We start from the raw sequence: 14485 nt of genomic DNA on the forward strand, positions 1-14485 counted from the left end.
ATTTCATACAATACCAAATAGATATTCATTCGGATATCAATTTATTTTGACCGTGCTTAGAAGAAAAATCCTTTGAACGTTTACGTAATAGAATTTACTACAACAACAATACGAAAAATGCTAATAACAACGAATGCCATTTCATTTTAATTAAATTTCCCGCTAACCGCTACTGCGTAAATTTCTCTCGAACCCAAGTTGTATCTAAATAAATATTTTACAACTATTTGCCGGTACAGTAAGAAAGATTAACAATTGCAAGAAAATGACAAGACCCTTAAATTAATTAAGGAATAAACATTCGTAAAGTTTACTACTTGAAACATCCTTAATGTGCAATTTAATCGCAACATAATCATTCGGTAACGATAAGTAATAGAACGATTATAGATTGTTACTGAATATATAATATGTTTGATAAAAATAATATGTATTTCGTAATTTCTGGTTTTATTTATTTCAGCATAATTATTTTATTTCTCGTTAAACTATTGCAAACATTTTGCTTCGGGCGTCTGCCGTCGAGACTGCGCGTGGCATCAACTTTGTCTTCAGTAGTGTGAACCCCGTTTTGTTTCCGTTACTGCGGCGAGCCATCTTACTTCAGACGCCGATCATTACTTCTTCTAGTAATTTCAGTACTAACGTGTCGTGCAACAGCATAAGATTTTAGTGGTCGAGACAACGCTGTTTCACGTGTATTCAGGTAAGTTTATAAACACGCTCCTCATTCTCTAATACCGTGTCCATTCGCCGGATGATAATTATTTGTGAATATCTCGTTTTACGGATAAGGAATTGCTACGACGGTTCGCGGCGTCTGTTAGCGGTCTCTTAATGCAACGTATTATCGAAATTATTTAGTAATTCGATCTTCTGCTCGATTCTTTCCATCGTTCCAACGAAACTTATTAGTCGCAAAAAGTTCTATAGTATATAACTTAATGACGTGGCAATAACGTTCGATATTCTACGTCACATGGCTGCTTGTTCGTAAAATCTTTTTTAACCAAACATAAGAAATGCGGTGCAAGTGATCGTTCTTCCGAATTCCATTTACGGTTAATAAATGATTCGTAATCTTTTAAATCGGTACTCTTCACTGCTGTTTATGCAACATCGTGTGCCGTTAATTTTCCAGCGCTCTCTTTGAATGGCGGCAAAATTACTGTAGAATAAATACAGTCGATATCTCTCTGAATCGAATCAAGTCCACCTAATCTTTGATATCACGTTCTTATCTTTCGTTTTTGTTGTCTGGCGTTTTTCCGTGAGTAGCTCACATATCTGCGGAAGATTGCTTCGGGCAATCAGACGGCCGCCATTTTATGAAACGAGTACCCAATAAAAACTGTACGCGTTCTCGTTCGCGTGGATGGTACTACATTTTTTAGATAGCGCTTTTTCGTCCGCTTAATGTAAATAATATCCATCGGTTACGATTCATGAGCATCAAGTTTGTTAGAAAACATCGTAGCATACGTATTTAACCTTTAAATGTGTGTACAAATAAGACTAGAGTAATCGATCCTCTTAACGGTACATTGTTTGACGTGGACTTTAACCTGTTAACCGACGAAAACCAATTCGTCATTCATATTTATTTGTCGAAAACGTGTAGTATAAAATAACTCGTTCCTTTTTAATGGTGTTTATGCGAGCAAGGGCTAACAGGTTAAATGGAACCACAAATGGGTAGCCAATATTTTACACCTTAAGATTGATGTTGCGTTTACATATTTTAAGACAAAAAATCAACATGTGAAATCTCATTTACCAAAATTGTTTTTGAGTTTGCTTCTCTCACATTTGAATGTTACATCAAACGAATTCGGTACTATGGGAGATACATTTAAATGCACAGTTGATAGAAATAGTATTGGTTATACGAAAGAGCGGGAAAGTTTCAAATATCGAAACGAAATTTGGTCTCTGTATGGTTAAATTTTGTTTAGTGTACCGAATACGGATGATGTTTAACATTCTCACTTTTAACTGTACACGTTTTTGGCTGAGCAAGCATGAATATGTAAACACTTAAAAGCATATGCTATAGTGATTCATGCCTGACTAATGCACCGAATGTTGATACACATTTTTTTTTTATTTGAAAATGTATATAGACAACATTCTTTTTGTTACAAGTGCATGAGATGTGCTTAATATTAAATCAAAATATTTTGCACTGAATTATGTTCTTTTTTTATTAAGCTCCGGAAAGAAAGCAAAGTGTAACAAAATTTTCATTCGGTAATTTTATCAAATTTTTCACTGTAAAACTAAGATTTATTGTTCTTTACATACATTGTTTAGAGAACATTCGTTGTGAAGTAAAATTTTGTAATGCTTTCACTGATGTGCGTATGTATTGATTAACACTAAACAGCCTAAAATGCATAATTTGATTTATACATTTTCCATTTATTTTTGTTGTTATAATAAACAGCATGTGACTAGTCCTTTCTCCTTGGTATTAAAATCATTGCAAGATAGTTAAATTCATGCTTGTGTATCGTTCCTGTATTGTTTTTTAAGGTCCTGCTATTTAAATGTGTTGTATGCAATAATCAATGAAGGTTGTATGACAAAGAAACGTGTATCACTTGGTTTAGCGACAGCCTTGTAGTTTCTTTTCTTAAGGGCACCTCTTTATTGCACTTGTGACTATACATAGTACAAACTATAATATAAAGAGCCATCTCTTTCAATATCAGAACCTCGAGTCCTTGATGTTTGTTTTGTCGATTGAAGTCTATATGAGAATAACTTAAAATAATAATGCTAATGTCAGTTTTACAAGCTGCATTGCAATCCTCAGCCAGAATGACCGGAAATTTAACGTAACAGTTCTTATGTTGTCATGTGACTAAAAATGGCAGGTTCTTAAGGAAGCCTGTTATGTATGGTGTTTTTATATTTTCCTTTAAGAATGAGCACCCGAGTATTCGTTGGTGGATTAACATACCGGGTGAGAGAGCGCGACCTTGAGAAGTTCTTCCGGAAATATGGTAGAATCAAGGAGGTCGCTATGAAGAATGGATTTGCCTTTGTGGTAAGTCTAATGTTGTTCAATTGTTTTTTTACAGTATGGTAGGGACAAGGGTCTATGTCGGTGGGCTTCCATACGGCACCAGGGAAAGAGACCTTGAGAGATTTTTCAGAGGCTACGGTCGATTCCGTGATGTCCTCATCAAGAATGGTTACGGCTTTGTTGTAAGTACTGTACAAAATTCTACATACACCCCTAACACTTTGCTACACTCCATTTGGTCATTTGGTCCTATGTTATTCACAATGAGTATTCTGATGTTTTCAATGTTGAATTTCCAAAAAAAAAAAAAATCAAGTTACTGAATAACATTTGTCGAAGTATTAATTGTGGACCAAAGCGTGTAGAGTGTAAAGTGTTCCATTTTGAAAATAACTCAAACTCGAGAGTTGATCTGACCTACCTTGAGCCCTGAACACATTGGTACTGTGGCTGCATAATGGAGATGTGTGCTGATTTTCATCGATTAATCTACAAAATGTTTGTAAGTTATACTTAATCAAAAGAAGATTGTGTTCCAAGTAACCAACACTTGATTGCTTAGTACTTCTGAGGTAAAAAAAAAAAGTCAATTATAATGGTAAAAAGAGACAGTATCATTTACAAATATATTTTCAATGTTTATCAAGAATAAAACTAATGCAATGGAATTTTATCTGACTAAAAGCCTCTTTCGTTGTACACAGTTGAAATTCTTCAAATTGTTAGTCAAATTACTTTTCTACATACATTGTTGTATAACATATTACGTTAGGTATGCTCTGTAACTGTTAGTAAAAAATTTTGCATCATACGGTTAATATAAGATTCTGCTGCATGTGAAAGCTGAAAATTGTCTCTTTCACTACTCTGATTTATAATAAAATTGTTCTGTTCACAGGAGTTCGATGACTATAGGGATGCAGACGATGCCGTCTATGAGCTCAATGGGAAGGAGCTGTTAGGAGAAAGGTAATGCGTACTATTTTATTGATACGTACGTTTCACAAATATACAGATAAAAAGAAGCATATGTTAGGAGAATGGTGTAGGTAGCATGTTTTGCATGATTAGTATCTTTTCACAATACATATCTAATTTGTGGACCATTAGTGTCCACTTTTAAATTCATTTCATAATATTATTGGTACCAGACGAAGAAGTACCATTTAAATTTGTAGTTCATAACTGTGCCTTTTTCTAGGATACTTAAAACAATATGTAATTATTAAAGTTCATCTAAATAAATTTCCGAATATTTAAAGTGCAACATTAGCAATCGTGTGATTGATAGAAATAAAAATTACGACTATATGGCAAATTCTGAGAAGCTCTTTCTAAATTTTGAAGTTGTTTATAGTTGTTAATGTTGCACGAATAAGTAGAATTGTTTATGAGAAGCAATAGCATTGACAACAAATTTTTTCAATTCTCTTGGTTAACTCTTTAAGTGAAGTGCTTTCGTTCTAAACGTTCCCCAAATATGTTTGTATATTCGTAATTAATGGCGTCATAGAATTTTACCAAAATACAAAAGAAGCAGATGAAACGAACATAAAACACTGCATATTTGCTTGTGTAATAATATTACAAATAGTGTAATTGTGTGAGTAAAAGTCACTGGTATAACGTAATGTAAAATATCTGCCAATCAGAAGATTCTTATTTTCTCTATAATTTCGTTTTGCTATAGAAAAAAAAACATTCAAAAATATTCTAATTCCGTTCGAACATTTTATCTTGTACCAGTAATATTATCTGCTGTTGCTTCTGTATAATTTTGAATTGCCAAATATGTACAAACACTTTCTTTTCGTTTCTATTGCCTTTAAGTTTGATAACGCATTCAATGAACGGCGTCTGTCCTCCAAATTATTGATTGGATTTGTTTTGGAATAAAAATGCATCTTACTTAAATAGCCGATGTGACTTGCCGCCATTTTGAACTACTTCCATCAATTCCCCGATCGTAAACATGACTATACACGTAATATAAATGTATTAATACTTCTACAAAAAAAAAACAAGAATGCCTCAACATTTTAAACGTAATGTATATTGCTTCTTTAAAAAAAAAAAGCGGAAAAATATATTGAATGCAAATTTAAAAAGAAAGGAAAGACACCAACGTTTCCCATAATTCTCTGGCGATCGTTATTAATTCGTTAAAGTCGTCATATTAAGAGAGGATTTCCAGTCAATTATGAGGAAACACGTGTGCGCAATAAAACGAAGGTTCTACACTCTTAGATTGGTGGTGAATTAAGCGCGTTAAAAAAAAAACTGAAGACAGCAACTATAGCAAAATTATAAAATGGGGATGTATAAGCGAAGACAAGCGTGAAAGAAAGAAAGCGAGAAAGAGATAGAGAGAGGGGACAGCGCCTCAGTTGCTGGACTGTGATGATGAGATGATGAGATGATCATGCTGATGATGATGGTGATCATCGATGATAGAATAACGGATTTCGAGATGAAGCTGAGAGGAATGGAAAAGGAAAAAAGGATGGAAGGAAGGAAGGAAGCACCTTTAGAGTAAGAATTAGTCGAGGACTTAGGCGGGGTTTTGTTGGGTGTGTTTCAGAGTGGCGGTGGAGATAGCACGGGGTGTTTCAGGGAGGCGAGGCGACCGTGGCTACGGACGCTCACGCTCCTGGAGAGACAAGTAAGCATATCCAATGTGTCTTGTTACAGAATTACTGTAGAGAGGGCCCGGGGGACACCTAGGGGTAGTGACCAGTGGCGCTATGGTGACTCCCGTGGTGGTTATGGGGACTCGAGGCGATCTGCGTAAGACACGCTATCCTTTTTTTTATTTTATCAGAGCGATCATTATCCCCTCCTCCCCTGATGGCAATCAACTTGAGATATGCAAAATATTTACGGAATCAATAATAACAAAAATTCATGCTTCTACTTCACACAAAGAACTAAATCACAAAATACTCTCACGTTAATCTTCTTTTTTCGTTTTTCTGGTTTTTCAGTTGAATCGTATGTTTGAAACAAGTAGTGAAATGATTTTGCATATCGCCCCTACAGGGAAGAACGTAACCTTGGATAAATGATTAGCTCTAGATTAGAGAGCGCGTGAAATACAAAGCTTTGCCTTTTTCGCAAACGAACGGAAATATATCCGTCGAGGCACCGCACGCCGATGTTTTTTTTTATCCTTTAATTAGTTCTCTCGAATTGGTTGTCTTGGATTTGACTGCTCTCCCGAGTATGTCGACTGTTTGTTTTTTTAACGATAGAAACATGAATCCGGAGCATCGCTGGCTGCGAGAAAAACGCAGACAATAGAAGTATATATACATATATATATATATACATACATGCATATATCTCTAATCATATTATTTTTTTTTTCGTGCCGAGATTAGCATAATGCCTAGTGAAAAGTAAAGAATTATATAATAACCCTCCCACAGACATTATGTTGTGAATAAAATTTACTGGTAGTTGAGAGAGGTGACGAACGAATGTAATTGGCGACTAATAGATGTGTGGTATTGTGTTTGTTACAGCCGAGACGATATGCGGCACGACAGGTACGCTATTGCTGCATTTTGAGTAGATTTGATTCGATTGGAACAGGTGATTGATTGTGTGCCTGAGCAATGAGTGCAGATCTGTAGTTATTTGCTGAAGGTTTAACCAACGAACCGTTATTTCTGTTCACATGACATCCCTTTTTGCAGAGATAGTGTGAACAGAAACACGAGGACTGCATCTAGCTACAAGCAATCATTGCCCAGGTACATACATCCAATGTTACGCTCTAACGATACATATAACTTAACTTAATCAACTTTATATACATATCATTAATTTCTACTATTCCATTTTATATATATATATTATTGAATTTTTCTGAGATCAAAGTTACTTGCGTTCTTGCAATTTTTTTACATTAGAGTTTCGCTAAAATATATTTCATTATAAAGTCAGGTCCAAGACAAACCTGCTTCTATTTGAATCATTCAAGTGAGATAATCATGTTTTTTCCTTTTTTAGATACGGACCACCCACACGCACCGAGTACCGCCTTACCGTGGAAAATCTTTCCAGCCGTGTCAGCTGGCAGGTAAGCAATATCTGTACCCTTGCTTTTCGTCGTTTTACCATTATCGACTGACGATAACTTTTTTCGTGAGTTTGATTGCTACTCGAGGTTCCAATGAAAGAAAGAAAACGAAATGTTACGAATACACGAGAAGATAAAGAAATATACATTACACATATATACATGTACATATGAATACATGTATATACGATGCTTCCTCTCGCTGGTGATCTTATATTTTCTCGCCACTTTTGTATTCCCGAGTCGAACCAAACTTACCAAACGCGGCATTTAAGTATCGTAATGTTTTTTATTCGATTTTTCTTTCGTCATTTTAAGTTCGTTCACTCATCCAAACTCTCTCTTCTATTCCGAATGCTAATGACAAAAAAAAAGAAAGATGTACATTTTGATCAAGTAAGTCTGTGGCAATATTCGAAATTTTTTATCTTGAACGCACGCCCGCCCGAATAAGACCCTCCAAAAAGTATGTGTATACGTGAATAAATCGATGAGAATCTGAGAACGACGGGGAGGAAAGAGTAGAGAAAAGAAAATGCGAGAGACGAGAAAGGTGCACGAAACGGAGGAAAACGCAGGGACGAACGGAGACAACGATGAAAGGCACGAAACAAGCACCAGGGCATGAGAATTTTCGAAAGTGTGACTCTTACCCTCGAAGAGAACTGCCGATGAAAGAGCGGATTAGAAAGAGCGCGCAGCTGATTTGGAAGAAGAGGTGCGAGAATGGAAGAGACACGGAGCATCAAAGGAGACGATGAAGAGACAGACAACACACACACACGCAAACAATTGAAAAAAATTGACGTTGGTTGATCCGCGGGAATGCATGGGAAAACTATATGTGGGAAATACCAGGACGCACTGCATCTTTCGAAATCTTTGATCAGAATACAATAGATAAATATAATTATATAAAAATGTCTATCTATCTATTTATCTATCTATATATATGTGTCGCATATATATGTATATTGGTGCACGTATATATACACGTAACACGAATATCCATGCCAAGGACAAATTAAAGCAGGCGGAAAATCGCTCTGCGACAAAAAACGGTGGACCAAGTCTTACTTGATCAATATACATTAATCGTCTAAGTAATTCTACATAAATCGTCTATGTCGTATTTTTCGGATGCTCTCTCACTCTCTCTCTCTTTCTCTCTATTATATATATATATACATATTGGTTGTCTCTTTTGAACGGAAAAAAAGTATATACGGAATTACATATATTCTCGCTCGGTCGATTATATCTCGATTCCTCGACGTGTGTTCCTTTTCTCAATTTTATTATTTCATTTACGTTCGGCCAACAGTGTGAGGAAAAACAATAAAATTGATGTTCTTTCCGAAGAGCCATGTCCTCTTCGCCGAGGAGGGGCGACCGGTAGGGCCAATAGACTGATGATGTGCGATGATAAAGATGACGATGCACGCGATGGGCCCGCCTTGAGGTCAAGTGGCACCAGGTTGGTTTCTGAGGTGTCCCGGGTGAGAGAGATAGCCGTGTGGCACACTGGGTACACCTACCACCTACCGCCTACTACTACTTGCGCAGTGATACGTGGCGAAACAGTCCCAGTGAGACAATCCCAGTGACACCGATAGGTTCTTACGTATCTGCGATCCTTTCATCGGTGATCGGTCTGGAGAGAAAATCGTCTGCCTTCTACGAATCATCAATGACTATGACCTGTCTATGGATTATACTCTATGTTTACCATCGTCATCGACTCTTCGCCTTCGCCCCCGTACCCCAGTATCCTCTAATCATCAACGTATACACGCTCTCTCTTTACAACTTTCCTTATCCTTGCCCTAAATCATCGCTCCTTATCCAAAGACAACCGTCACCGACTGATCTCATATAACAGATAAACTTGATCCATGATCATCCCAGCAGTGCAACTTCTACCCCAAGTTCGATCATCGTCTCACACCTCTACGACTATTCCTCCTCTAATCCTGATGGTACACCTTTTCCTTTCCAATCTAACTCTGTACTATCACATTTATTACTACACTACCGACTGTTACTGCTACTGGTACCGCCACCAACTTAGCCATCTAGTAAGTCAGGCAGCGGCCACCCATGAGGGCATACACGGGCCGAAACCCGAACCATCCGCGACTACGCCACACAGATCCGTTCGACCCGACCAAGCGCCGTTGTGTCTGGCCTTTCTCTCTGTCCGTAAGCAAGGTGGTGCCTGGGCCCAAGGTAAATGCGTCACCTTAACCGAGTGTACTCTTTAGATATATACATTATATCTATTCTCTCTCTCTCTCTATATATATATATATATATTTATATAGATCTTTATATATATATATAAATTTACACATTTGTGGTAACCTTGTTCTCATTTATCTTTGTTATACAGGGCGAGTCACGGGGAAACGGGATAATAAAATCATCTCCGTCGTCTGAACCGAAGATCAAAGAAAATGTTCAAGGCAAAAGCTGTGCTGATCGATAGCGGCACATGCGTTCATGTAAACAAATTCTTTGTTGGACGTTATTTCCAAGGATGTTGGAAGATCAACGTTGTTTGTCGTTAACAGTACCATGTATCTTCAACTTGCGGATGTCTTATTTCACTATGGATTTAGAAAAATTTATACATTAAGTCTATTATGGGCCGAAGTTAAAAGTACATGGTGCTAGTTGGGAAAACCTCGATGACCTTCAAATAATTTTGGAAGAAAAGTCCAATGAAAAATTCATTCGTATTATCCATCGGACAGTAGAACTTTTGTCTTGAGCAGTTTCTTGTCTACGATTCCAACAGAGATGCTTCGATATTCTGTTCCTCGCGACCCACTCTGTATTTCTATATTCCTTCAATTATATATTTATATATACATATGTTACATAACTGTGCACCATAGTGGTCAGGTGTTTTTATGTAGATTTATTGAGATCATTCGACGAACTTGAAGAGATCGTGCACACACGAGTAAATCCAGTACCAGAGGGAACCAGTTTGACAGTATAGTAATACAATAATGTTAATAATAATTGTGCTCGAAATTAGGCATCAACGTTCGCTTGAGTTTCCTGATCTGATTTCTGTTCTCGAATTGGTGCTCGGTTGCCGAGTGTCGCGTTTTTCTTTCTATGACCAACAAGAATTTTTCCGCGCATGTGAGAATTCGCGCGTTAATTAGTAGCGTATACACGTTTGCATGTTTGCCGAACAGGAAAAAAGAAAGAATAGCTAAAATGAGAACAACTTTTCTTTATGCAAGACAATTCCATCGTGTTATGTTCTGTTTCTATTCTTTTCTGGTGTCCAGTGAGAGTATACCAAGGTAACCCCCTAACGAGTTTTCCAGTTGGATCGATCAAGCTGCTGTCGAAGCAACATTTCTCATGTTCTGGATATACAATCTCCGATATCGAGAACGATAAATTGGTGTCATGGATTGAGACCTCGAAGAGACATCAAGATGAAACGACACGAAGAGAGAAAGAAAAAGAGAGACAGACACAGAGAAAAATAGAGAATAACAAGACGCGCGCAAGCACCTCGCAACACAGAGTCCACAACATAAAGCCGTACCTGGTTCCCACAAGTACAAGTTCCGCCGATGAACGAAAGGATACACGCCAAACGCACACAGACAGACAGAGAGATGGATACTAAAGATTTTTAGGAAGACGTACAACCACGACGTGCTCAGAGGAAATGAAGATCAACATCAAGAGGAGCCTCGAACCTATCAGATCCTCTCCTCAACACTGTGCGAGAACAGCGAGGAGAAAATCATTCTTCTTCCAGCCTTATTCAGCTTGTCACGAGAAGCAAGACATCAACGATTACAAAATTCTGTAATTAAGTTTTTGTTTATCGACCATTGGTTCGGTCTCCGCAGAGGAATCTTAATTTTTCTTGGCTAGAACGGTGTATACTGCATTGATTTACTTTTCTGTCAATCTAGAAATAACAACGTTCATCGCAAAGCAAGATTTTCCAGACGGACAAATTTTTTTCGTCACGTGTCAATTTACCAATCACTATGTTACTCTTTATTCTTCATTGTCGATTTGAAATTAGCAACTTGCCTTTTCTCTCTGCCTTACGCAGTCGTCCCATCTTTTGAACGGATCTACTGTGTAATTTTCCGATCGAACCTCGCAAGCTTTGTTTAATTTGTACGCTTGAATAGAAGAAGATTAATTCAGACAACTTTTTCTTTTCTTTTCACCGACGCTTGTTACGTTGATCGTCAACGTATTTGCGACATCTATTGCAGTGATTTCATTGTGAGCTGCTCTGCAGAAATATTTTCATTCGAACACATTAATCTACGGAAATTCTGCAATAGATTTTTCTGCAGGGCGGAGGGTAACCATTGACTGAACTACAAAAATTTGTTTTAGAGATTGAATTGCATAAAAAGAAAGGTTGCATCAATCGCAGATACTAAATTCGAGCACATGTTTTCCATGTAATAATCAACACTGAAGATATTCGGAACAGGACAGGACATTGTTTTCCCTTTTTTTCAGTAAGGATAAATAGAGTCAGTCTCTCTCGAGCACACGTGTCTGCAAGTAGGAAAGGATCTATTACATAGGAGAAGTACAGTGGATATAAAAAGAGTGCACAGGAAATACATATAAATTGCCTTTTAACCAATGCGTTAATCTTAGTAGTAATAGGAACACAATTTAGTATTAACTCATAACGTGAATATCACTCGTATATCATAATGTTTAATCGTAAGTGATCTTTCTGTTGTCATTGCAATCTATTAATTCGATTTCTTGTGTGGTGCTCAGGATTTGAAGGATTATATGAGACAGGCTGGAGAAGTGACGTATGCAGATGCACACAAGCAGCGCAGGAATGAAGGGTGAGTTTCCTTCTTGTCGCTTCAAATTACTCCAAAATAATCGATCGGTCGCTAATCTTCGTACTGTTTTAATGTTACAGAGTTGTAGAATTCGCGACGTACTCGGACTTGAAGAACGCCATCGACAAATTGGACGACACCGAACTCAACGGACGCAGAATCAGATTAATCGAAGACAAAAGACGTGGCCGTCGCTCAAGATCCTCCAGCTCGAGATCAAGATCACGATCACGATCAAGATCCCGCCGCCGATCCCGCTCTCGCTCAAGGTATAATCGTTGTTCTCGATCCCGGTCAGGGTACCGTCTGAGATACGGCAGTCTCCGATCACTTTTTACTTTTCTTATTAACCATACTTATTAATTTCCCATTGAAACACATCACAGACTCATAATCTGCATTATTATAATTTTACTGTTTTCTTTTTATTCTATACAATGATTTATATACTTAACGAGATTTATTTCTCATGCACAGCATAAAAAATTAGATGCCGCATTTACTATTCATTATGTTTGGCAAAAAGCATTTGATTCAATAAACCAAGCTTTCTCTCGTTTATAATTGGACTGCGGATTTTAGGGATTGTTTAACAAAAACAAGCGATCGAACATTCTTTTAGAATATTTTGAAGTTCCTAATGCAGTGTCAAAAAATGGTTTTAGAACAAAATTTCCGTTTCCGGAGTCTGTTTATAATCGTCATTGCAATCGATTGATAATTTCATTAAAGAAATATTTCTGTTTGTATTAGGAGTCGCCGCAGCTCTCGTAGCCGTAGCCGCCGCAGCAGTCGTTCCAAATCCAGGGCACATTCGAAATCCAAATCAAAGTCCAAATCCAAATCCCCCGAGCGTAGCCGCTCCCGTTCCAAATCCAAGTGAGTATCCTGTTCCGTTATACTATTCAGAATTCAGTTCATGATCAATTTATTTATTTCATTATGAATGTATTGTTTTTGGCATTTTATTTATTTGCTTTGTTTCTTGCGCAATTTATCAACGATTCAACCGTATTCACTTGATACACATGTTCTCACGCCCCATGTTGTACCGTTGGCCTTGTGTTTGGGCTCGTTTTCGAAAATTGTCTCTCTGCTCTCTCATGTTATTTTCGTTTCTATTCTATAAGAACGTTTATTTATCGTTACCGTAATTCTTTCTTATTTTTTTTATTTTTTTATTTTTTTGTTCAAATATCGTCGTCACCGCATTTCACGACTTGAGAGAAAAGTTGTAACGAATTTTCATTGTATGCTTACATCGTATATTTTTCTGTCTCCTTCATTTGAACTATAATTTTACAGATCAAGAGACCGCTCAAAGTCGAAATCTAAGTCAAAGTCCAAATCCAGATCTCGTTCTAGGTCCAAGGCCGAGAGGTCAAAGTCCAGGTCGCAGTCCAAATCCAAAGCCAAGTCTCCCTCGAAGTGAGTTCAATCGATATAATTAGCGCAAGACAAGCAAATCGGTAGTGTCAGTCGGTTATAAATCGAAATTCTCCTTTTACAGAGACAGGTCTAGTCGCGAACGATCCAGGGGCGACAGATCAAGATCCCGATCCGGCAGCAAACATAGCAAAAGCCGCAGCCGCTCACGTTCGCCGATGAACGGAGACAAATCGCCTGAAAGTAACAAGCAGAAAGCTGATTAAAGGAAACGATCGAACGAATAAAAAAACGAAAGGACTTAGCAGAGCGGAACGGAGTGGAGGAGAGTGAAAGAATTTACGCGAGTGGAACTTGTTACAGAGTTTCATCTCTTTAGTTTCCTTTTATTTTTTCTACACTACAAATACATTCAAGAAGCCAATTTCAAGCCTTGTTTTACGACATCTATTCTTCTTTTAACAAGTTTACCCGCAATCGGACGAGGTACTCCTGACATAGGCCCTCTGTGTCTGTCATGTAGAAATTATACATGAGACTCAAATGATGATAAATAAAATTTCGTAGTATGAAAAAGTACGACCAAGCGTGTGAGGTAAAAGCAAATGTATTGGAACATAATTTAAAAAAAGGAACAAAACATTAACTGTATAATGCAACGATTGGCTTAAAAATAATTGATTTCCATCGTTCACTGAATTGAAATCAACTTCACCAGATTGTTTCTCATCTAATTTTAATTGTACACATTCTCATTCGAAACGAATACACATCTCGCATTTAGAAAAGTAAGATGTCTTCATACGTACCTTAAACGGACTCGACACACGTTTTCGAGGTATCGCCGTATATCGAGGAATTCCCTATAATGGCTTTTTGTATATATTCCTAACAATCACATACAATGAGGAGATACGTGATGTGTAATAAATTTAGCGGTAAGAGGTATCTTATTATCAATAAAAATTCATGCCAAGCTTATGTCTTATATATTTTTGTAGTCCCTAACTGCGTCGATCCGTACAAATACGTGGAATTGTGTAAAAAAAAAATAGTTGTACTTGTAACGGTAACTGCCTAAACGGTTTAATAAAAAAAATAGTTGAAACGCAA

The 14485-nt window shown here is 37.2% G+C and overlaps 1 protein-coding gene across 11 annotated transcripts; it reads left to right on the plus strand.

Annotated features, from left to right (window-relative positions):
* Positions 1-546: 546 nt before the first annotated feature.
* On the plus strand, positions 547-14353 carry B52 (serine and arginine rich splicing factor B52). Of its 11 annotated transcripts, none has more exons than XM_033486990.2 (12): positions 547-706; positions 3087-3213; positions 3930-4000; positions 5613-5693; positions 6556-6579; positions 6730-6786; positions 7046-7115; positions 11913-11986; positions 12067-12255; positions 12740-12865; positions 13292-13414; positions 13497-14353. In XM_033486990.2, the coding sequence occupies exons 2-12, from the start codon at positions 3088-3090 to the stop codon at positions 13636-13638; spliced, it is 1083 nt and encodes a 360-aa protein (XP_033342881.1). In that variant the 5' UTR covers positions 547-706; position 3087; the 3' UTR covers positions 13639-14353. The 11 variants fall into 11 exon arrangements, with proteins under 11 accessions (XP_033342881.1, XP_033342879.1, XP_033342877.1 ...); XM_033486988.2 differs by lacking the exon at positions 5613-5693 and adding an exon at positions 5723-5818; XM_033486986.2 differs by lacking the exon at positions 5613-5693 and adding an exon at positions 5723-5818 and having other exon boundaries at positions 13352-13414.
* The last annotated feature ends 132 nt before the right edge of the window (positions 14354-14485 follow it).

This window comes from Megalopta genalis, chromosome 2 (genome assembly GCF_051020955.1).
Source record: "Megalopta genalis isolate 19385.01 chromosome 2, iyMegGena1_principal, whole genome shotgun sequence".
NCBI classification, from domain to species: Eukaryota; Metazoa; Arthropoda; class Insecta; order Hymenoptera; family Halictidae; genus Megalopta; species Megalopta genalis.

Excerpts from the sequence above, each read along its gene's own strand:
- B52 (XM_033486988.2), top strand. The coding sequence starts at position 3,088 with ATGGTAGGGACAAGGGTCTATGTCGGTGGGCTTCCATACGGCACCAGG. Across the intron at positions 11,987-12,066 it reads AAGCAGCGCAGGAATGAAGG|AGTTGTAGAATTCGCGACGT; the intron begins GTGAGTTTCCTT and ends TTAATGTTACAG. Across the intron at positions 12,866-13,291 it reads CGCTCCCGTTCCAAATCCAA|ATCAAGAGACCGCTCAAAGT; the intron begins GTGAGTATCCTG and ends ATAATTTTACAG.